Source organism: Salvelinus alpinus, chromosome 4 (genome assembly GCF_045679555.1).
Source record: "Salvelinus alpinus chromosome 4, SLU_Salpinus.1, whole genome shotgun sequence".
NCBI classification, from domain to species: Eukaryota; Metazoa; Chordata; class Actinopteri; order Salmoniformes; family Salmonidae; genus Salvelinus; species Salvelinus alpinus.
Window position 1 is genome coordinate 31,938,073 of NC_092089.1, and position 21,862 is coordinate 31,959,934.

General features: G+C 46.1%; 1 protein-coding gene across 1 annotated transcript in view; it reads left to right on the top strand.

The window, feature by feature from the left end:
- The window catches only part of LOC139572563 (L-rhamnose-binding lectin CSL1-like), a 42,968-nt gene extending 23,059 nt beyond the window's left edge, over window positions 1–19,909 (top strand). Inside the window, exons 9-18 of the mRNA XM_071395273.1 lie at window positions 11,747–11,788; window positions 13,544–13,646; window positions 13,977–14,012; window positions 16,586–16,639; window positions 16,720–16,855; window positions 17,079–17,188; window positions 17,322–17,366; window positions 18,765–18,903; window positions 19,284–19,411; window positions 19,503–19,909. Coding sequence (XP_071251374.1) covers window positions 11,747–11,788; window positions 13,544–13,646; window positions 13,977–14,012; window positions 16,586–16,639; window positions 16,720–16,855; window positions 17,079–17,188; window positions 17,322–17,366; window positions 18,765–18,903; window positions 19,284–19,389 — 771 coding nt within the window. The 3' untranslated portion in view covers window positions 19,390–19,411; window positions 19,503–19,909. The remainder of the gene's footprint in view (window positions 1–11,746; window positions 11,789–13,543; window positions 13,647–13,976; window positions 14,013–16,585; window positions 16,640–16,719; window positions 16,856–17,078; window positions 17,189–17,321; window positions 17,367–18,764; window positions 18,904–19,283; window positions 19,412–19,502) is intronic.
- Window positions 19,910–21,862: the final 1,953 nt, after the last annotated feature.

Genomic DNA, 21,862 nt, shown 5'->3' on the forward strand with positions numbered 1-21,862 from the left:
GAAACACCTGCATTCTGGAGTTGCCTTAGTAAAAAACAAACAAAAAAAGAGACCATGGCTGCATTCCAAACACTTAGAATACACACCCTATCCCCCAGCCTTCAAATTAAGTGGACAGTTCTGATGAGTTATCATGACGTCTGACGAGTATACACTTGCAGGGCAAAGGGCAAGGGAGGAAGGAATGATTTTTAAATGGACCGCCTCTGCCTGGAAATTCTTCAGCCATTCATCCCGCAATGATTGTGTTTTCAGCCACCGGTAGCTTGTGGGTGCTTAATATAAGTAGACATGCAATCATATAAAATACATAATTATTAATATACACCTACTGTATGATAGCTTGCAAATTTATTAGCTAAAAAACATTAGCCTGCTTAGCTACTTCTGAAGGAGGAAAATGTTTTATTTCTACAATTTCCAAAAGCTTACCAAACAAAAACATCATTACTTTTATGAGATGTGTTTGTGCATTAGTAGCACAATTTCTAACTTATTTACATTCCTTTTTACTTACACTTGTATGTTGACTACATATTGACGTTGAGGTTAAGTTTAGGCAGACTTTACTTAGCAGATGTACAATCATTACAAATTGAATTATGGGGCTTTTCAGGCTCCGAAGTGAACATAATTGTACACTCGCACACTCCATTAAAAAACGAGGGCTGAGGGGCTTACGTTGCAAACTTCCCTTGTTTGGCTAATCATTTGGACCAACGACAAACAAAGTAGCGGGGATTCCCTCAAGGGCCGAGGGCTGTCTACTTTGAGTTTGAACCACAGCCCATGTTTGTATGCAGCTTTATTAACTCAATATATATTTTTACATCGTTTCAAACTGACATGTGACACGTATTAAAACTTCTTATGGCTGCAGTCCCGTTAACGGGATGATATGACAACAGCCAATGAAAGTGCAGGGCGCCAAATTCAAACAACAGAAATCTCATAATTAAAATTCCTCAAACATACATGTATCTTATACCATTTTAAAGGTAATCTTGTTGTTAATCCCACCAAAGTGTCCGATTTCAAATAGGCTTTACAGCGAAAGCACCACAAACAATTATATTAGGTCACTGCAAAATCACAGAAAAACAGTCATTTTCCCAGCCAAAGACAGGAGTCACAAAAAGCAGAAATAGAGATAAAATGAATCACTAACCTTTGATGATCTTCATCAGATGACACTCATAGGACTTCATGTTACACAATATATATATGTTTTGTTCGATAAAGTTCATATTTATATCCAAAAACCTCAGTTTACATTGGCGCCATGTTCAGAAATGCCTCCAAAATATCTGGAGAAATTGCAGAGAGCCACGTCAAATAACATAAATACTCATCATAAACTTTGATGAAAGATACATGTTTTACATAGAATTAAAGATACACTTGTTCTTAATGCAACCGCTGTGTCAGATTTCAAAAAGCTTTACGGCAAAAGCACAATATTCAATAATCTGAGAACAGCGTTCAGCCACAAAAGGAAGCCATACAGTTACCCGCCAAATTGTGCAGTCAACAAAACTCATAAAAAGCATTATAAATCTTCACTTACCTTTGCTGATCTTCGTCGGAATGCACTCCCAGGACTTCCACTTCCACAAGAAATGTTCGTTTTGTTCGGTAATGTCCATCATTTATGTCCAAATAGCTATTTTTGTTAGCGTGTTTGGTAAACAAATCCAAAGTCAGGAAGCGCGTTCACTAAAAGCAGACGTTCACTAAAAGCAGCTTTTGTTTTTGTTTGTTTTTTACGTGTTATTTCTTACATTGGTACCCCAGGTAATCTTATGTTTTATTACATACAGTCGGGAGGACCTACTGAATATAAGAGCAACGTCAACTCACCATCATTACGACCAGGAATATGACTTTCCCGAAGCGGGTCCTGTGTTTTGCCTTCCACAATGGATCTGATCCCAGCCGGCGAACCTAAACAACGCCGCCGTAAAAGGGGCAAACGAAGCGGTCTTCTGGTCAGGCTCCGGAGACGGGCACATCGCGCACCACTCCCTAGCATACTACTCGCCAATGTCCAGTCTCTTGACAACAAGGTTCATGAAATCCGAGCAAGGGTTTCCTTCCAGAGAGACATCAGAGACTGTAACGTTCTTTGCTCCACGGAAACATGGCTCACTCGAGAGACGCTATCGGAGTCGTTGCAGCCAGCTGGTTTCTTCACGCATCGCTCCGACAGAAACAAGCATCATTCTGGTAAGAAGAGGGGCGGGGGGGTATGCCTTATGATTAACGTGACGTGATGTGATCATAACAACATACAGGAACTCAAGTCCTTCTGCTCACCTGACTTAGAATTCCTCACAATCAAATGTCGACCGCATTATCTACCAAGGGAATTCTCTTTGATTATAATCACAGCCGTATATATTCCCCCCCAAGCAGACACATCAATGGCCCTGAACGAACTTTATTTGACTCTATGTAAACTGGAAACCACATATCCTGAGGCTGCATTCATTGTAGCTGTGGATTTTAACAAGGCTAATCTGAAAACAAGACTCCCTAAATTCTATCAGCATATCGATTGCGCAACCAGGGCTGGTAAAACCCTGGATCATTGTTATTCTAACTTCCGCGACGCATATAAGGCCCTCCCCCGCCCTCCTTTCGGAAAAGCTGACCACGACTCTATTTTGTTGCTTCCAGCCTACAGAGAGAAACTAAAACAGGAAGCTCCCGCGCTCAGGTCTGTTCAACGCTGGTCCGACCAATCTGATTCCACGCTTCAAGACTGCTTCGATCACATGGATTGGGATATGTTCCGCATTGCGTCCAACAACAACATTGACGAATACGCTGATTCGGTGAGCGAGTTCATTAGAAAGTGCATCGGCGATGTCGTACCCACAACAACTATTAAAACATCCCCAAACCAGAAACCGTGGATTGATGGCAGCATTCGCGCAAAACTGAAAGCGCGAACCACTGCTTTTAACCAGGGCAAGGTGACCGGAAACATGACCGAATACAAACAGTGTAGCTATTCCCTCCGCAAGGCAATCAAACAAGCTAAGCATCAGTATAGAGACAAAGTAGAGTTGCAATTTAACGGCTCAGACACAAGAGGTATGTGGCAGGGTCTACAGTCAATCACGGATTACAAAAAGAAAACCAGCCCCGTCGCAGACCAGGATGTCTTGCTCCCAGGCAGACTAAATAACTTCTTTGCTCGCTTTGAGGACAATACAGTGCCACTGACACGGCCCGCTACCAAAACCTGCGGACTCTCCTTCACTGCAGCCGACGTGAGTAAAACATTTAAACGTGTTAACCCTCGCAGGGCTGCAGGCCCAGACGGCATCCCCAGCCGCGTCCTCAGAGCATGCGCAGACCAGCTGGCTGGTGTGTTTATGGACATATTCAATCAATCCTTATCCCAGTCTGCTGTTCCCACATGCTTCAAGAGGGCCACCATTGTTCCTGTTCCCAAGAAAGCTAAGGTAACTGAGCTAAACGACTACCGCCCCGTAGCACTCACTTCCGTCATCATGAAGTGCTTTGAGAGACTAGCCAAGGACCATATCACCTCCACCCTACCTGACACCCTAGACACACTCCAATCTGCTTACCGCCCCAAATAGGTCCACAGACGACGCAATCGCAACCACACTGCACACTGCCCTAACCCATCTGGACAAGAGGAATACCTATGTGAGAATGCTGTTCATCGACTACAGCTCAGCATTTAACACCATAGTACCCTCCAAACTCGTCATCAAGCTCGAGACCCTGGGTCTCGACCCCGCCCTGTGCAACTGGGTCCTGGACTTCCTGACGGGCCGCCCCCAGGTGGTGAGGGTAGGTAACAACATCTCCACCCCGCTGATCCTCAACACTGGGGCCCCACAAGGGTGCGTTCTGAGCCCTCTACTGTACTCCCTGTTCACCCATGACTGCGTGGCCATGCACGCCTCCAACTCAATCATCAAGTTTGCAGACGACACTACAGTGGTAGGCTTGATTACCAACAATGACGAGACGGCCTACAGGGAGGAGGTGAGGGCCCTCGGAGTGTGGTGTCAGGAAAATAACCTCACACTCAACGTCAACAAAACAAAGGAGATGATTGTGGACTTCAGGAAACAGCAGAGGGAGCATCCCCCTATCCACATCGAAGGGACAGTAGTGGAGAGGGTAGTAAGTTTTAAGTACCTCGGCGTACACATCACGGACAAACTGAATTCGTCCACCCACACAGACAGCGTTGTGAAGAAGGCGCAGCAGCGCCTCTTCAACCTCAGGAGGCTGAAGAAATTCGGCTTGTCACCAAAAGCACTCACAAACTTCTACAGATGCACAATCGAGAGCATCCTGTCAGGCTGTATCACCGCCTGGTACGGCAACTGCTCCGCCCACAACCGTAAGGCTCTCCAGAGGGTAGTGAGGTCTGCACAACGCATCACTGGTGGCAAACTACCTGCCCTCCAGGACACCTACACCACCCGATGTCACAGGAAGGCCATGAAAATCATCAAGGACAACAACCACCCGAGCCACTCTCTGTTCACCCCGCTATCATCCAGAAGGTGTCAGGACCCGGTGCGAGAAACAGTCACTAAATCGGCAGAACCCAAAAGATGAGGCAGACACAGCAGTACTAGAGATGGTGGTTTAATAAAAAATAGATATCTTCCAAAATACAAAGAAAATCCACAAAGTGGTAAAAACAGCAAGGGAAAAACAAACCTCAAAAGACTAATCCAAAATACAAAAGAACAAAACCAGAGAACCTCTGGAAAATCCAACAAGAGAAAAATATATGTTCACAACAAGGCTTGGGCTGGGGCTGGGTGCTAACATACAAACACTGAGCAAGGAACTGAGGAACACACAGGGATTAAATACTAACAAGGGAACGACATACAGGTGCAAACAATAATTAGAGCAAGGGAAAAACAAAAGGTACAAAAAAGGTGCAATGGGGACATCTAGTGACAAAAAACCAGAACAGTCCTGGCCAAAACCTGACAGAATCCCCCTCCTAGGAACGGCTCCTGACGTTCCTACCAGCCTTCTCAGGGTGGAGGGCCCTGAACTGACGAATGAGGTCAGGGTCCAGTATGTCCTTGGCAGGAACCCAGGAGCGCTCCTCGGGACCGTAGCCTTCCCAGTCCACCAGATACTGCCAGGACCGCTGCACCCGGCGGGAGTCCAGTATCCGGTGGACGGTATAAGCCGACTGGCCTCCGATGACACGGGGCGGAGGGGGAGGTCTGCCTGCCGGAATAAGGGGAGAAAAAACAACAGGTTTTAATAAAGAAATGTGAAATGTGGGATTGATTTTAAGGGATCTGGGTAAGTGCAGGCGAAAAGTAACGGGATTGACTCTCCTGGCAATCTTAAAGGGTCCGATGAATCTCTGGGACAGCTTGCGAGACTCCACCCGTAGCGGTAAGTTTTTTGTTGAGAGCCATACTCTCTGGCCGGGGTACAGGGTAGGACCGGGACGGCGACGTCTGTTGGCTTGTCGTTGGTACTGCTGTGAGGAACGCAGAAGATTAAGACGGGCCTTCTTCCACGTAAGCCGACAGCGTCTGATGAACCTCGAGGCTGAAGGCACTCTGACTTCTGCCTCCTGGTCCGGGAACAATAGAGGAGCATAGCCAAACTGACACTCGTGCGGGGATATACCAGTGGAGGAGGAGCACAAGGTGTTGTGCGCGTACTCAGCCCAAACAATGAAGGATGACCATGTGGATGGGTTGTTGGAAACCATACATCTGAGGGTGGTTTCCAGCTCCTGATTCATCCTCTCAGTTTGGCCGTTGGACTCCGGATGGTACCCTGAAGATAAACTGGCCGTGGCCCCTATGAGTTGGCAGAAGGCCTTCCAAAACCTTGAGGCGAACTGGGGACCTCTGTCGGAAACCATATCTTGCGGGATGCCAAAGACTCGGAACACATGGTTAATCACCAACTCAGCTGTTTCCTTGGCAGAAGGTAATTTGGTCAAGGGAACAAACCTGGCCGCCTTAGAAAACCTGTCGATGATGACTAGGATCGTAGTATTACCATGGGACGGAGGAAGGCCAGTAATAAAGTCCAGCGAGATATGGGACCAGGGTCGGTGGGGAATAGATAAAGGGTGAAGGAGTCCTTGAGGGCGGAGGTGAGAAGATTTGCCCTGGCAGCACACGGAACAGGCCTTGACGAAAGTGGCAACGTCTTCTTTTATGGTGGGCCACCAGAACTTACGCTGGATGAACTCCAAGGTGCGACCTACGCCCGGGTGACAGGTGAGGCGAGAGGAGTGCCCCCACAGAAGGACTTGGGACCTTGCTGCCTTGGGAACAAACAACCGATTAGCAGGACCTCCTCCAGGGCCCGGTTCGATGGCTTGAGCTTGTTTCACGGTATCCTCCACTTGCCACGAGATCGGAGCCACGATCTTAGCGGCAGGAAGAACAGTCATGTCAGTATCTTCTCGAATGGCAGGAGAGTAGACTCGTGACAAGGCATCCGGTTTGAGATTCTTCGACCCGGGTCTATAGGTGAGAATAAACTGGAATCGGCTGAAGAAAAGAGACCATCGAGCTTGTCTGGAGTTCAACCGCTTCGCCTGCTGGATATACTCCAGATTTTTGTGGTCCGTAAGCACTTGAAACGGTTGAGAAGCCCCCTCGAGCCAGTGTCTCCATTCCTTCAATGCCATCTTAAACGCTAGGAGTTCACGATCCCCCACATCGTAATTCCTCTCGGCCGGGGTAAGCCGGTGAGAGAAGAAGGCGCAAGGATGAAGCCTCTTGTCTTCACCCCTCTGAGACAGGACAGCTCCAACACCAACCTCTGATGCGTCTACCTCCACCACAAAAGGTTCATCCGCCGTCGGTAGTGTCAGGATGGGAGCAGAGAGGATGCGCTGCTTGAGTCCTTGAAGGCCGTCTCAGCTTCTCTTCCCCACAGAAACCTTGTGTTGCCACCCTTGGTTAAAGCTGAGAGAGGGGCTGCCACCGAGCTGAAGTTCTTGATGAACTTGCGGTAGAAGTTAGTGAAGCCCAGGAAACGCTGAACTTCCTTAACGGACTTGGGGGTGGGCCAATCTGCTACCGCCCCTACCTTCTTGGGGTCCATCTGGACTCGACCGGGTTCCACTACAAATCCCAGGAACTGTACTCGAGAGGAATGGAATTCACACTTTTCCGGCTTAACGTACAAATGGCTGTCTAGGAGGCGTTTGAGCACTTGTCTGACATGCTTAGTGTGTTCTTGAAGGGAGCTCGAAAAGATGAGGATGTCATCCAAGTAAACAAACACGAAAATGTTAAGCATATCCCTAAGCACATTGTTTATGAGCGCTTGGAACACAGCCGGGGCGTTGGTCAGGCCGAAGGGCATCACCAAGTATTCGTAGTGACCAGTAGGCGTGTTGAAAGCGGTCTTCCACTCGTCACCGGGTTTGATCCGCACAAGATGGTATGCGTTCCGCAGGTCAAGCTTAGTGAAGACCACTGCTTCCTGGAGCAGCTCAAAGGCTGTGGCCATAAGGGGTAGCGGGTAGCGGTTACGGACGGTTATGGCATTAAGTCCCCGGTAGTCGATGCAAGGACGTAATCCCCCGTCTTTTGTGGCCACAAAGAAAAACCCTGCTCCCGCCGGCGAGGTGGATGGACGCATGAGGCCTGCTGCCAGAGCGTCCTTGATGTAGGTATCCATAGCAGCTCGTTCGGGAGGAGATAGGGAAAAGATCCGACCCCTGGGGGGGCAGGTGCCCGGAAACAGGTCGATGGGGCAATCGTAAGGTCTATGGGGTGGTAGTTTGGTGGCCCTCTGTTTGCTAAATACCGGTTTGAGGTCATGGTAACACTCGGGAACTCGGGACAGGTCGATGGATTCTAGAGACTCGGGAGGGGAACTCGGGGAACTTGGGAAGATACAAGTGGCTTGGCACGTAGGACCCCACTGCTTGATAGTGCCCACAGACCAGTCGATGTGAGGGTTATGGCTGTGAAGCCAGGGGTATCCAAGGACGAGAGGGAACTCGGAACACGAGGTCAGATGAAAGTTCATCACTTCCTGGTGTTGGGAAACTGAAAGACGCAAGGGGGTAGTGACACGAGTGACAAGTCCAGATCCCAAAGGGCTTCCATCCAACGTAGTAACCCTTATGGGGTCACTTAGAGGTTCAGAGGGAACGCCATTCTCCTTCGCCCAGACACCATCCATGAAGTTACCTGCGGCTCCAGAGTCTACCAAGGCTTGAAGGGGAAGCTCGTGGTTGTCCCAGGAAAGGGTAACTGGAATGAGCAGGCGGGAGTTGGATGGATGAGAGGAGGTTATGTTTCCCGTTACCGTCCTCCCAGGCCTGCACGGGAGAGTGCGTTTTCCCTGGAGCCCGGGACACGTGGAGAGGAAATGGCCCGGTTTGCCGCAATATAGACAGCATCGCTCCCTCATCCGGCGGTCTCTCTCAGCCTGGGAGATGCGTCCAACCTGCATGGGTTCCGGTGGAGTCAGCGGGGATAAAGGTGGAGACTCGGAGCTGGGACCGATAGGAGCTAGGGTGAGAGATCTACGGTTGAGCTCTCTCTCTCTCAGACGCTGGTCTATGCGTGAAGCCAACTTGATCAGGGACTCGAGGTTGTCCGGTGGTTCCCGAGTGACCAGTTCATCTTGGATGGTGTCGGAAAGACCCTTCAAAAAGCACACTGTGAGCGCCTCGTCATTCCAGCCACTCGCTGCTGCCACCGTGCGGAACTGGATGGCATAGTCCGTCACGCTGCGCCGACCTTGGCGGAGAGTCAGGAGCTGTTTGGCTGAGTCAGGACCGCTGGTAGGACCTTGAAACACTCGCTTGAATTCTTCAGCAAAGGTAGAGTAGCTGGCACAGCAGGGACTTTGGGCATCCCACACAGCAGTAGCCCAGGCTAGGGCTTTTTCCGACAGCAGGGTGATGATATATGCTATCTTGGACCGGTCGGTGGGAAATGACGAGGGTTGCAGCTCGAAGGAGAGAGAACATTGGGTGAAAAACCCCTTACAACCACTCGGATCACCTGAGAACCGTTGGGGAGGCGGCAGACGAGGTTCAGCCAGGGGGTTAACTGCCACGGGCACTTGAATCTGATGAACTGGAGCAGAAGCGGTTGCAGGAGAAAGTTGATCAGAAATCTGCTTTATGGAAGTCATCATCTCCGACAGAAGTTGAGAATGTCCAGCCATTAAGGCCTCTTGCTGAACCAGAGCAGCTTCGTGACGTTGGACAGTCCCCTCGTGGTGGGACAGCTGGGGAAAAAGTCCTGGGTACTGGCTGCCTCTGGGTTCATTTTAATGGCTCAGTGTTTCTGTCAGGACCCGGTGCGAGAAACAGTCACTAAATCGGCAGAACCCAGAAGATGAGGCAGACACAGCAGTACTAGAGATGGTGGTTTAATAAAAAATAGATATCTTCCAAAATACAAAGAAAATCCACAAAGTGGTAAAAACAGCAAGGGAAAAACAAACCTCAAAAGACTAATCCAAAATACAAAAGAACAAAACCAGAGAACCTCTGGAAAATCCAACAAGAGAAAAATATATGTTCACAACAAGGCTTGGGCTGGGGCTGGGTGCTAACATACAAACACTGAGCAAGGAACTGAGGAACACACAGGGATTAAATACTAACAAGGGAACGACATACAGGTGCAAACAATAATTAGAGCAAGGGAAAAACAAAAGGTACAAAAAAGGTGCAATGGGGACATCTAGTGACAAAAAACCAGAACAGTCCTGGCCAAAACCTGACAGAAGGCGAGGTCAGTACAGGTGCATCAAAGCAGGGACCCGAGAGACTGAAAAACAGCTTCTATCTCAAGGCCATCAGACTGTTAAACAGCCACCACTAACATCGAGTGGCTGCTGCCAACATACTGACTCAACTCCAGTTCACTTTAATAATGGAAATTGATGGAAATTGATCAAAAATGTATCACTAGCCACTTTAAACAATGCCACTTAATATAATGTATATGTATATACTGTACTCTATATCATCTACTGCATCTTGCCATCTTTATGTAATACATGTATCACTAGCCACTTTAAACTATGCACTTTTATGTTTACATACCCTACATTACTCATCTCATATGTATATACTGTACTCGATACCATCTACTGCATCTTGCCTATGCCGTTCTGTACCATCACTCATTCATATATCTTTATGTAAATATTCTTTATCCCTTTACACTTGTGTGTATACGGTAGTAGTTGTGGAATTGTTAGGTTAGATTACTCGTTGGTTATTACTGCATTGTCGGAACTAGAAGCACAAGCATTTCGCTACACTCGCATTAACATCTGCTAACCATGTGTATGTGACAAATAAAATTTGATTTGATATGTCAAAAAGTTCCGTAACAGTCAGTAGAAACATGTCAAACGATGTATTGAATCAATCTTTAGAATGTTTTTAACATAAATCTTCAGTAACGTTCCAACCGAAGAATTACATTGACTTCAGATGTGCGATGGAACAGAGCTCCCTCTCATGTGAACGCGCATGGTCAGAGCATGGTCAGGTCATGATATACCTGACTAATTCCTGTCTCCTTCGGCCCCAGTTCACAGTAGAGGCATCAGACAAGGTTCTACAGACTGTTGACATCTAGTGGAAGCCCTGGGAAGCGCAAACTCATCCATATCCCACTGTGTATTCAATAGGGTCTTGGTTGAAAATCGACCAACCTCAGAATTCCCACTTCCTGTTTGGATTTTTTCTCTGGTTTTTGCCTGCCATATGAGTTCTGTTATACTCACAGACATCATTCAAACAGTTTTAGAAACTTCAGAGTATTTTCTATCCAATACTAATAATAGTATGCATATATTAGCAAATTGGACTGAGGAGCAGGCAGTTGACTATAGGCACCTTTCATCCAAAATACTCAATACTGCCCCTGCAGCCATAAGAAGTTAATGCCAAAATAACATGCAAAACAGGCAAGCCCCCCCCCCCCCCCCCCAAAAAGATGTATATATTTTTTGTTGCTAAAAATGTGGGTCTGAGCCCCACCTGCCCTGAATGACGGGTCGTCACTGTTTAATTAACACACGCTTCTTCTGCTCAGCAGATATACACAAAAATAAGACCACTTCTTGTGACTCTCACCGACTCCACACTTTCTTCCAACACGTTCCAGATTTTCCTAGAGACATTGAACGGATTTCCCAAGTAGCATTCATCCAAAACCCTGACGAAGACCAAAAACGAGTCTAGTGGTTTCCTATTTTCCAACATAGCTTTACTTTTCTTGTTTCCCTTTTTCTTCGCCCCTGTAACTCACTCATTTTCACTTTGTGTACTATTAGCTTCACTCGACTCACTAGTAGTGTCAAACAAAACCTCAGTTTCCGCCATCTTCCGTCCGTAATTCTCCCCGTACATTGAACAACAAAAGGTTGCTAACCCTCTTTCAGGATTTGAACCCAGATGGTGGTTAAAAACATTGTGACAAATTAGCTAAATATTACCATACCAATAAAGTTTGATTGACCTATTACGGGCCCAGTGATGTAAGCATGGTGTGTACAATTCGCCGCCCGACAAATTTGGGGCACCCAGCTCAATGCCGGGAGGCGGCCCGGTTCAAAACGAAGGCAATCAACGCTTACCGGGTTCACCCGGGGCGCAGGCCAGGGGCATTAATAGAATTCCCGTCAAGCAAAACATCCCACGGCTGAATGTAATTGGGGACGTCTGCCATAGGATATATAATCATTAATACCTGAGCACGCTCCTTTCAGAGACGCAGGAGAAACAAGCCAGCTCAGGGTGAGATGAGCAAACAATACAAACAACTTGAAATAATCAAAGTGTACACGTGTAATTGGTCCAATAAAGAAACAACAAAGGACATAGTCATAGCGTAAATTATGTTGAAATCTATGGTAACTGGCGATTGTACTATTGAAATGAAAAACCAATATAATGCTTCTTGCGATTCACTCACATATGGTGTAGTCATCTATGTGAATATGGGAAGACCGGCGCATGAAAACTTTGTTAAATTCAGTGCTTAATTGGTAAATCGGTAGGTGCCGGAACAAAAAGTGAGCGCGAGAAGAGGGTGACCTGGGGAACTCTGAGGTACCGGAACGCATGAGGGAATATCACTTTTATAATAAAGCATTGCATGCATATCATCGCATTGCAGCCTGGTCTCAGACTATACGTAGTAAAAGTAAATCCGGAACACTCAGTTTAGAATGATACAGTATGGTTACTTAAGACAAAAATGTAAGCATGGTGATTGGTCAGGGTGGGTGTAGAAGGCAAATTTCTAGCAACACAAAGGTGACGAGTTTGAAACAACATTATCACTTTAGCTAATTAGCAACTTTTCAACTACTGGCTACGTTTTAGCTACTTTGTAACTACTTAGCATGTTAGCTAACACATCCCTTAACCCTTTTAGCCAACCCTAAGTATAGAATAATACAAAATGCTCTGAGACCAGATTGTGCATGTGTGTAGTGGCATAGAGTAGAACTGCTTATTAAAGAAGTTGTGCGCACACACACGGGGAAAAATGTTTTGTAGCCTAGGGTCTGGGGAAAATGTGGCCTTTTATATAAATACATTTAATGCAATTCTGCATAATTTTACATGACTGACTTTGGCAGAATCTTTAATAGTGCACAAATGATCGCAATGACAGGCTACTTTGACACTGACAAACTGACTCTGAGCTCATTAAAAACCACCTTGTCTTGAATCCATCAATAGCCTTGGCCTAGGTGTGTGGAGACACATGCGAGAGTACTGCGTATCATTCGGCAAGTCAGTGACACTGAATATAGTTACCAGTGTCACTGACTCACCAATGATGCGCAGTACTCTCGCCGGAGATGTCCGAGATGTTCGTGCCAAAAGACCATATCTCTCGTTTCACATTGTAAAACAATATTTGGAAGCTGATCAAATATATTTTGGTAGCCTACAGCAGACCGATGTCTTCTCTTCAGCAAGAGCCATTTGCTTTCCAACCTGTCTTTTCCTGTGATTGTATTTGAAATATTGGGAATGGCCTGTTAGGAAGAATTGCCAATGAGGCAACTCGAATGAACTTTGATTGATTTTTATAATAATTTTCACATTGGGAAAAAGTGAAGATAAAAATGAAATTCTGGGAGAGGTACTGAATCTGGCCAAAAAGGTTCCCAACGAAAGTCTAAAACATGAAGGTGCAAGCCGGCTAAAATTAAGCACTGGTTAATTAGATTGTCTCTCGTGGAGAATTAACTAAAATGTTTACTGAAACTGTATTACGTGACATTATCACAGGTAGATCGACACCTAGAGAAAATAAAACCCGACGATAACTAAAATGGGTTTCATGCTGTGGTGATTGCGTAACGGGAGGACAGCACCATCACACAGTACATGTGGTTCGAGCTGGCGTCAGATTTTAGTTCTGTGTTGCCGAGTTGACTGCAAAACCGCTGTGCTTTGTGTTCCTGGTTGATGCTTTGCAAACAAATATCTATTCTTTGCAAGTATCAATAAATGTTAGTTGTATTTGTCCAGGTGACCATCTGTAACATCTTACCTGTTACTACTACAACTGAACCAGCTACTACCACACCTGTACCCAGCATCATGCGCCTTGTAAGACTGACTGCGTTCACCTGTGAGTATACTGACTGACTTGTAACAAAATACGCATTTGACAGAGTTGAAAATATACATTCCAGTATTTTCCAGATGTTTCTAAATGTATCAGTTAGTATTGAAAGTAATTGAAGTCCAATATAAACAGTATGGCCCAGGTCTAGTATACATCATCCTGTATTGAGGACTAGGTGATGTTCCATGTCTGTCTATACTCTGTACCATACTATATACTGTACAGTATGTATATACTTACTGTATATGCGGTACACTACTCTTCTCCTGTAAAGAATTGCGAAGAGACTGACCAAGGTTAGAAAAGCTGAACTAGCTGTGTGATGTGTTTCAGTGCTGGCTGCAGTTTGCTGTACACTACCAGCTGCAGGTACGTTGGTGATTGTGTGTGAGCGCATCATTTTCTAAACTGAAGAAAAATAACCACACAACAATTTCAAAGATTTTACTGAGTTACAGTTCATATATGAAATTACTTAATTAGGCCCTAATCTATGGATTTCACTTGACTGGGCAAGGGCGCAGCCACGGGTGGGCCTGGCTCCCAAGTGGGTGGGCCTAGCACCACCCATTGGGTAGCCAGGCTCAGCCAATTGGAATTTGTTTTTCCCCACAAGGTCTTTATTACAGACAGAAATACTCCTCAGCAAATCAAATGTTATTTGTCACAAGTGCCGAACTTTACAATGGAATGCTTACTTACAAGCCCTTAACCAGCAGTTTTAATAGAAAAAAAAGTTAAAGTAACAAATGATTAAAGAGCAGCAGTAAAATAACAGTAGCAAGGCTATATACAGTGGGTACCAGTTAGTTGTTAATTTAGGTAATATGTACACATAGGTAGAGTTATTAAAGTGACTATGCATAGATAATAACTGTGGTAGTGGTGTAAAGGGGTTCAGCCATTTGATTACATGTTCTGGAGTTGTATGTCTTGGGGGTAGAAGCTGTTTAGAAGCCTCTTGGACCTAGACTTGGCGCTCTGATAGCGCTTGCTGTGCGGTAGCAGAGAGAAGTCTAAGGTGGCTGGAGTCTTTGACAATTTAGGACCTTCCTCTGACACTGCCTGGTATAGAGGTCCTGGATGGCAGGAAGCTTGACCCCAGTGATATACTGGGCCGTACTCACTACCCTCTTTAGTGCCTTGAGATCGGAGGCCGAGCAGTTGCCATACCAGGCAGTTATGCAACCCGTCACAGTGCACTCGATGGTGCATGCCAAGTCTTTTCAGTCTGACTGTCTTGGTGTGCTTGGACCATGTTACTTTGTTGGTGATGTGGACGCTAAGGAACTTGAAGTTCTCAACCTGCTCCACTACAGCCCCGTTGATGAGAATGGGGGCGTGCTCGGTCCTCCTTTTCGTGTAGTCCACAATCATCTCCTTTGTCTTGATCATGTTGAGGGAGAGGTTGTTGTCCTTGCACCACACGGTCAGGTCTCTGATCTCCTCCCTATAGGCTGTCTCGTCGTTGAACAGGCCTACCACTGTTGACATCGGCAAACTTAATGATGGTGTGATGGAGTCGTGCAGGGCCGCGCAGTCGTGTATACAGGGAGTACAGGAGGGGACTGAGCACGCACCCCTAAAGGGCCCACGTGTTGACGATCAGTGTGGCGGATGTTTTGTAAGCTACCCTTACCACCTGGGTTGGCCTGTCAGGAAGAGCAGGATCCAGTTGCAGAGGGAGGTGTTTAGTCCCAGGGTCCTTAGCTTAGTGATGAGCTTTGAGGGCACTCTGGTGTTGAATGCTGAGCTGTAGTCAATGAATAGCATTCTCACATAGGTGTTCCTTTTGTCCAGGTGGGAAAGGGCAGTGTGGAGTGCAATAGAGATTGCATCATCTATGGACCTGTTGGCGCGGTATGCTATTTGGAGTGGGTCTTGAGTTTCTGGGATAAGGTGTTGACGTGTGCCATGGCCAGCCTTTCAAAGCACTTCATGGCTACAGATGTGAGTGCTATGGGTCGATAGTCATTTAGGCAGGTTACCTTAGTGTTCTTGGGCACAGGCACTATGGTGGTCTGCTTGAAACATGTTGGTATTAGACTGACAGAGAGAGGTTGAAAATGTCAGTGAAGACATTTGCCAGTTGGTCAGCGCATGCTCGGAGTACTCGTCCTGGTAATCCGTCTGGCCCTGCGGCCTTGTGAATGTTGACCTGCGGAGAGCGTGATCACAGTCATCCGGAACAGCTGATGCTATCATGCATGTTTCAGTGTTACTTGACGCGAGCATAGAAGTAATTTAGCTCAACTGGTAGGCTTGTCACTGGTCAGCTCTTGGTTGTGCTTCCCTTTGTAGTCTGTAATAGTTTGCAAGCCCTGCTACAGCTGACGGGCATCGGAGCCGGTGTAGTACGATTTGATCTTAGTTCTGTATTGACGCTTTGCATGTGATGTTTCTTCGGAGGGCATATCCGACAATCTCGCAGGTGAAGAAGCTGGATGTGGTGGTCCTGGATTGGTGGTGTTACACGTGGTTTGCGTTTGTGAGGCTGGTTGGACAGATTGCCAAATTCTCTAGAACAGCATTTGAGGCTGCTTATGGTAGAGAAATGAACATGAAATTCTGTGGCAACAGCTCTGGTGGACATTTCTGCGATCAGCATGCCAATTGCACGCTCCCTCAACTTGAGACATCTGTGGCATTGTGTTGTGACAAAACTGCACATTTTATTGTTCCCAGTATGTGTACCTGTGTAATGAGCATGCTGTTTAATCAGCTTCTTGATTTGACGCATCTGTCAGGTGGCTGGATTATCTTGGCAAAGAAGAAATGCTTACTAAAAGAGATGTAAACAAATTTGTAAAACATTTAAGAGAAATAAGCAGTTTTGCATATGGAACACGTCTGGGATTTTTTATTTCTGCTCATGAAACATGGGACCAACACTTGAGTGTTTTATTTTTTGTTCGGTGTATATGTGATTGTTTCTCACTCAGCGACTAGAGTGGTCACCTGTGACAATGGAGAAAACGTCCAGTTCCTGATCTGTGGTAAGAACACACACATTCTATCCTGATGGTCTCTCCATAGTGCTGTCTGTTTCTTTACATTGTGTTTCTTGCCCTGCTAGATTCTGGAGTGATCTTCATTGAGAGAGCTCTGTACGGACGGACTGACGGAACCACATGCAGAGAAGGACGACCTGCCAACCAGCTGACCAACACACAGTGTTCACAGACAGGCACCCTGGAGGTCCTCTCACCGAGGTACTCAGTCAGTGTTTATTTGATAAAGACAGGCTGGGATTCAGAGGCGCGTTGTTGAAAGCACATTGCAGTATCGTCAATGTGCCTTTTTAAAGCCAATTTTCCTGACGTTACCGGTAAACACTGCAGATGTCTGCTTTAAATGTCAAGTGCTGTATGCCTGTTGACAACACGTTTGATTAAATCCCAGCCATAGCTCATCTTACCTTCTGATATCCACCAGGTGCAATGGGAAACGGGTGTGTGAAGTGAACACTGAAGTCTTCCGTACTTCTGACCCCTGTGTTGGAATCTACAAATACCTGGAAACCACCTACACCTGCATCCTAGCAAGTCAGTCTGTTTCTATGTATAATAATATAAAATTCTACATCAGGCTAATGTCTGCTATGAAAAGGTATGTCTTTATTTGTCTGCCCAGCAGTGGCCAGTGTGGTGTGTAATTACTTTTTGTTTGTCCTTGCAGCACGCAGCATCACGTGTGAAGGCTCTGATGCTCTCCTAGAATGTGGTAAGGCTCTGATGCTCTCCTAGAATGTGGTGAGGCTCTGATGCCCTACTAGAATGTGGTGAGGCTCCGATGGCCTACTAGAATGTGGTGAGGCTCCGATGCCCTCCTAGAATGTGGTGAGGCTCTGATGCCCTCCTAGAATGTGGTGAGGCTCTGATGCTCTCCTAGAATGTGGTAAGGCTCCGATGCTCTCCTAGAATGTGGTGAGGCTCCGATGGCCTACTAGAATGTGGTGAGGCTCCGATGGCCTACTAGAATGTGGTGAGGCTCCGATGGCCTACTAGAATGTGGTGAGGCTCCGATGTCCTACTAGAATGTGGTGAGGCTCCGATGGCCTACTAGAATGTGGTGAGGCTCCGATGGCCTACTAGAATGTGGTGAGGCTCCGATGGCCTACTAGAATGTGGTGAGGCTCCGATGGCCTACTAGAATGTGGTGAGGCTCCGATGGCCTACTAGAATGTGGTGAGGCTCCGATGGCCTACTAGAATGTGGTGAGGCTCCGATGGCCTACTAGAATGTGGTGAGGCTCCGATGGCCTACTAGAATGTGGTGAGGCTCCGATGGCCTACTAGAATGTGGTGAGGCTCCGATGGCCTACTAGAATGTGGTGAGGCTCCGATGGCCTACCAGAATGTGGGGAGGCGCCGGTGCCCTAGCAGAATGTGGGGAGGCGCCGGTGCCCTACCAGAATGTGGGGAGGCGCCGGTGCCCTACCAGAATGTGGGGAGGCGCCGGTGCCCTACCAGAATGTGGGGAGGCGCCGGTGCCCTACCAGAATGTGGGTCTCTATTTTTATTTTTTTATATATACCTTATTTTACCAGGTAAGTTGACTGAATACATTCTCATTTACAGCAATTACTTGAGGAATAGTTACAGGGAGGATGAATGAGCCAATTGTAAGCTGGGGATGATTAGGTGACCATGATGGTATGAGAGCCAGATTTGGGCATTTAGCCAGGACACCGGGGTTAACACCCCTACTCTTACGATAAGTGCCATGGGCTCTTTAGTGACCAGAGTCAGGACACCTGTTTAACGTCCCACCCGAAAGACGGCACCCTACACAGGGCTATGGGATCTTTTTTTAGACCAGAGCAAAGGGTGCCTTCTACTGGCCCTTCAACACCACTTCCAGCAGCATCTGGTCACCCATCAAAGGACTCAACAGGACCAACCCTGCTTAGTTTCAGAAGCAAGCCAGCAGTGGGATGCAGGGTAGTATGCTGCTCTATTAGAATGTGGTAAGCTGGTCAACACTGCTGTACAGTGTAGTCACATCTCATATGATGATATAGTAGAGCAGTATTATATATACACTGTTTATTACCATCACTTGTACACCAAAGACATTCAACCTTACCTCATCCCCCTTCCTCCTTCCTCCTCTCCCTCAGATAAAGGTACGATCCAGATCCACAGTGCCAACTATGGCCGCCGTGACCAGCTAGTGTGTTCCTTTAATCGGCCCGCTAACCAACTAGCCAACACCAACTGCCTCAGCCAATCCACCACTGCCAGTAAGGTGGCAAAGAGGTACTGAAACCGGCAGTGTGTACTGTAGTGTTAACTTCTACCTGTAGAAATGCATGACTGTAGTGTTAACCTGTACTGTAGAAACATGACTGTAGTGTTAACCAGTACTGTAGAAACATGACTGTAGTTTTAACCTGTACTGTAGAAACATGACTGTCGTGTTAAATTCTACCTGTAGAAATGCATGACTGTAGTGTTAACCTGTACTGTAGAAACATGACTAGTGTTAACCTGTACTGTAGAAACATGACTGTAGTGTTAACCTGTACTGTAGAAACATGACTGTAGTGTTAACCTGTACTGTAGAAACATGACTGTAGTGTTAACCTGTACTGTAGAAACATGACTGTAGTGTTAACCTGTACCTGTCGTTGACACAGGTGTAATGGGAAGAGCCAGTGTGACGTCCCGGCGTCCAGTTCTCTGTATGGAGATCCCTGTGTAGGAACCTACAAGTACCTGGATGTGGCTTACACCTGTGGCTAAATGTGAGGCACGCACGCATACGGTAATGCAAACACACACGCACGCGCACACGCACTAACGCACTCACACGACTGGGAAGTAGAATGCTGGGGTTGACCATTTTTGTTTTGCAGGAGATCTTCTGAGGAACAAAGACCAGAGACTTCTTGGATATCTTCCTCTTCATTGGGTGGATGTCTTTCTTTCCTGTCCTCTCTCCTCCTTTGAAATCTCAATTGAATGTATAATCTGTAAATTGCATATTTCCATGTCAATTCAAGATTTGTATATCACATTGTGTATTTGGTCATAGGCATAATTTGTGTGTAGTAACATGTTTTGAAATGAGGCCCCTCTGGATCCTTATCCCTGGTGCTACAGCAAGGCACAGTCAAGAGGATGAATGGAGAAATAAACCATTAACCCCAAAAAATGAACTTTACTTCAAGTAACATTGTTACCATAATACTTAGTTCACTTTGTGTACTAAAGTATTTCTTCTGAACTGTGCTGTTTGATCTGAATTAAACTATTCAGCATAGACAAGACTTGGTGTCCTTTGTTCAATATAATGAAACATGTCCACTCGCATACTTTAAAGTCTTTATTTTAATCCACAAATTACATCACACCAAGAAGAATTTGAAAGTCTTGGATACATGGACCCTTAAGGATACAAAAAGCACAGTCTTCTGCATACAGCGACGCTGCCCATAACAGCAATACCACATAACATGCAGCAAAGAAGTTAACTTAATGTCCCGAATACAAAGTGTTATGTTTGGGGCAAACACAAAATGACTGAGTACCAGTCTTCATATTTTCAAGCTTGGTGGTGGCTGAAGCATGTGCGTTTGCTTGTCATCGGCAAGGACTAGAGTTTTTGAAGAGAAAATAAATGGCATAGTGCGAAGCACATGCATAATCCTAGAGGAAAACCTGATTGTCTGCTTTCCAACAGACACTGGAAGACTAAACTTTCAGCAGCACAATAACCTAAAATGAGGCCAATTATACACGAGTTGCTTACCAAGACGACGTTGAATGTTCAAGTGGCCAAGTTGACTTAAATGGCTGTCAAGCTATGATCAACTTAATAGAGCTTGAAGAATTTAAGTGTGCAGATATTGGACAGTCCAGGTTTGCAAAGCTCTTAAAATCACCTATGGCAGTGAATACTTATGTAAATTAATTTTGGTTCATTTTCAATAAATTTGCTAAACAATTATTGAAAGTGTAGATGGGTAAGATTTTAATTCAGGCTGTAATATCAAGGTGTATGAATGCTTTCTGAAGGAACTGTACACAGACCTGCGTTATTGTACCTGTCACTGTCCAAACCAGCAGCATGAACAAGAGGAAGAAAATGTTCAACTCTTTCCAATTGTCCATTAAGAATTTACCGGGACCTGGCGTCCAGAGATGGTAGTCTACACATACACGTGGACGCAGGACTTCAAGGGCAAAGGTGCACTTGCAAAAGCAGTGTGGTGCTCATATTTACAGTAGACAAAACATCACACTTTAGATCAGAATGTAGTCAAAATCAGGCCAAAATAAAATGTTCAAATTGACTCCCACACAACTAGGAGGACAGTGCAAACAGTCACTGTTCCATTCACAGATCTTCAAGAGACAGACCAGTCTGCTTGAATAGAAAGGTTTCCCTCCACAAACCTGGGCTCTACTTACAAAGCCAAAACACAGGGATGTTGGACGGTGAATTATTCAATGTAAAAAGGCAAACATCACTTCATGCATCACCAACTCACAAAAGGAAATACCAAGAACATTAGATGTGCCGATAAAATTTCACTGCCGTGCTTCTAGCTCTTAGGAAACTTTGCAGTATTTCTTACATTATTAGCCCAGAAAATGTGTGTTATTATATACAGCCGGGAAGAACTTTTGGATATCAGTGCGGCGGTAACTCGCCAGCATTACGTCCAGGAACATGACTTTCCCGAATCGGATCCTTTGTTCGTACCCCCTAGGGCATTTGAACTGATTCCAGAGGCTGACCCAAAACACCGCCGGTGGAGGAGAGGTACTCGGAGTGGATGTCTAGTCTGACTCAGGAGGCAAGCACACCACCCACCGCTTCTGAGTATATTACTCGCTAATGTTCAGTTTCTGGATAATAAAGTTGATGAGCTCAGGGTGAGGATTTCCTTCCATAGAGATATCAGGGATTGTAACATACTCTGTTTCACGGAAACATGGCTCTTTCGGGATATACTGGCTGAGTCCGTACAGTCAGTTGGGTTCTCAGTTCATCTCGCAGACAGGAATAAATATCGCTCTGGGAAGAAGGGCGGGGGTGTATGTTTCATGATTAACTACTCATGGTGTGATTGTGATAACATACAGGAACTCAAGTCCTTTTGTGTACCCGACCAAAAATACCTCACAATCAAGTGCCGACTGTATTATCTCCCAAGAGAATTCTCTTCGGTTGTAGTCACAGCCGTGTATATTCCCCCTCAAGCCGATA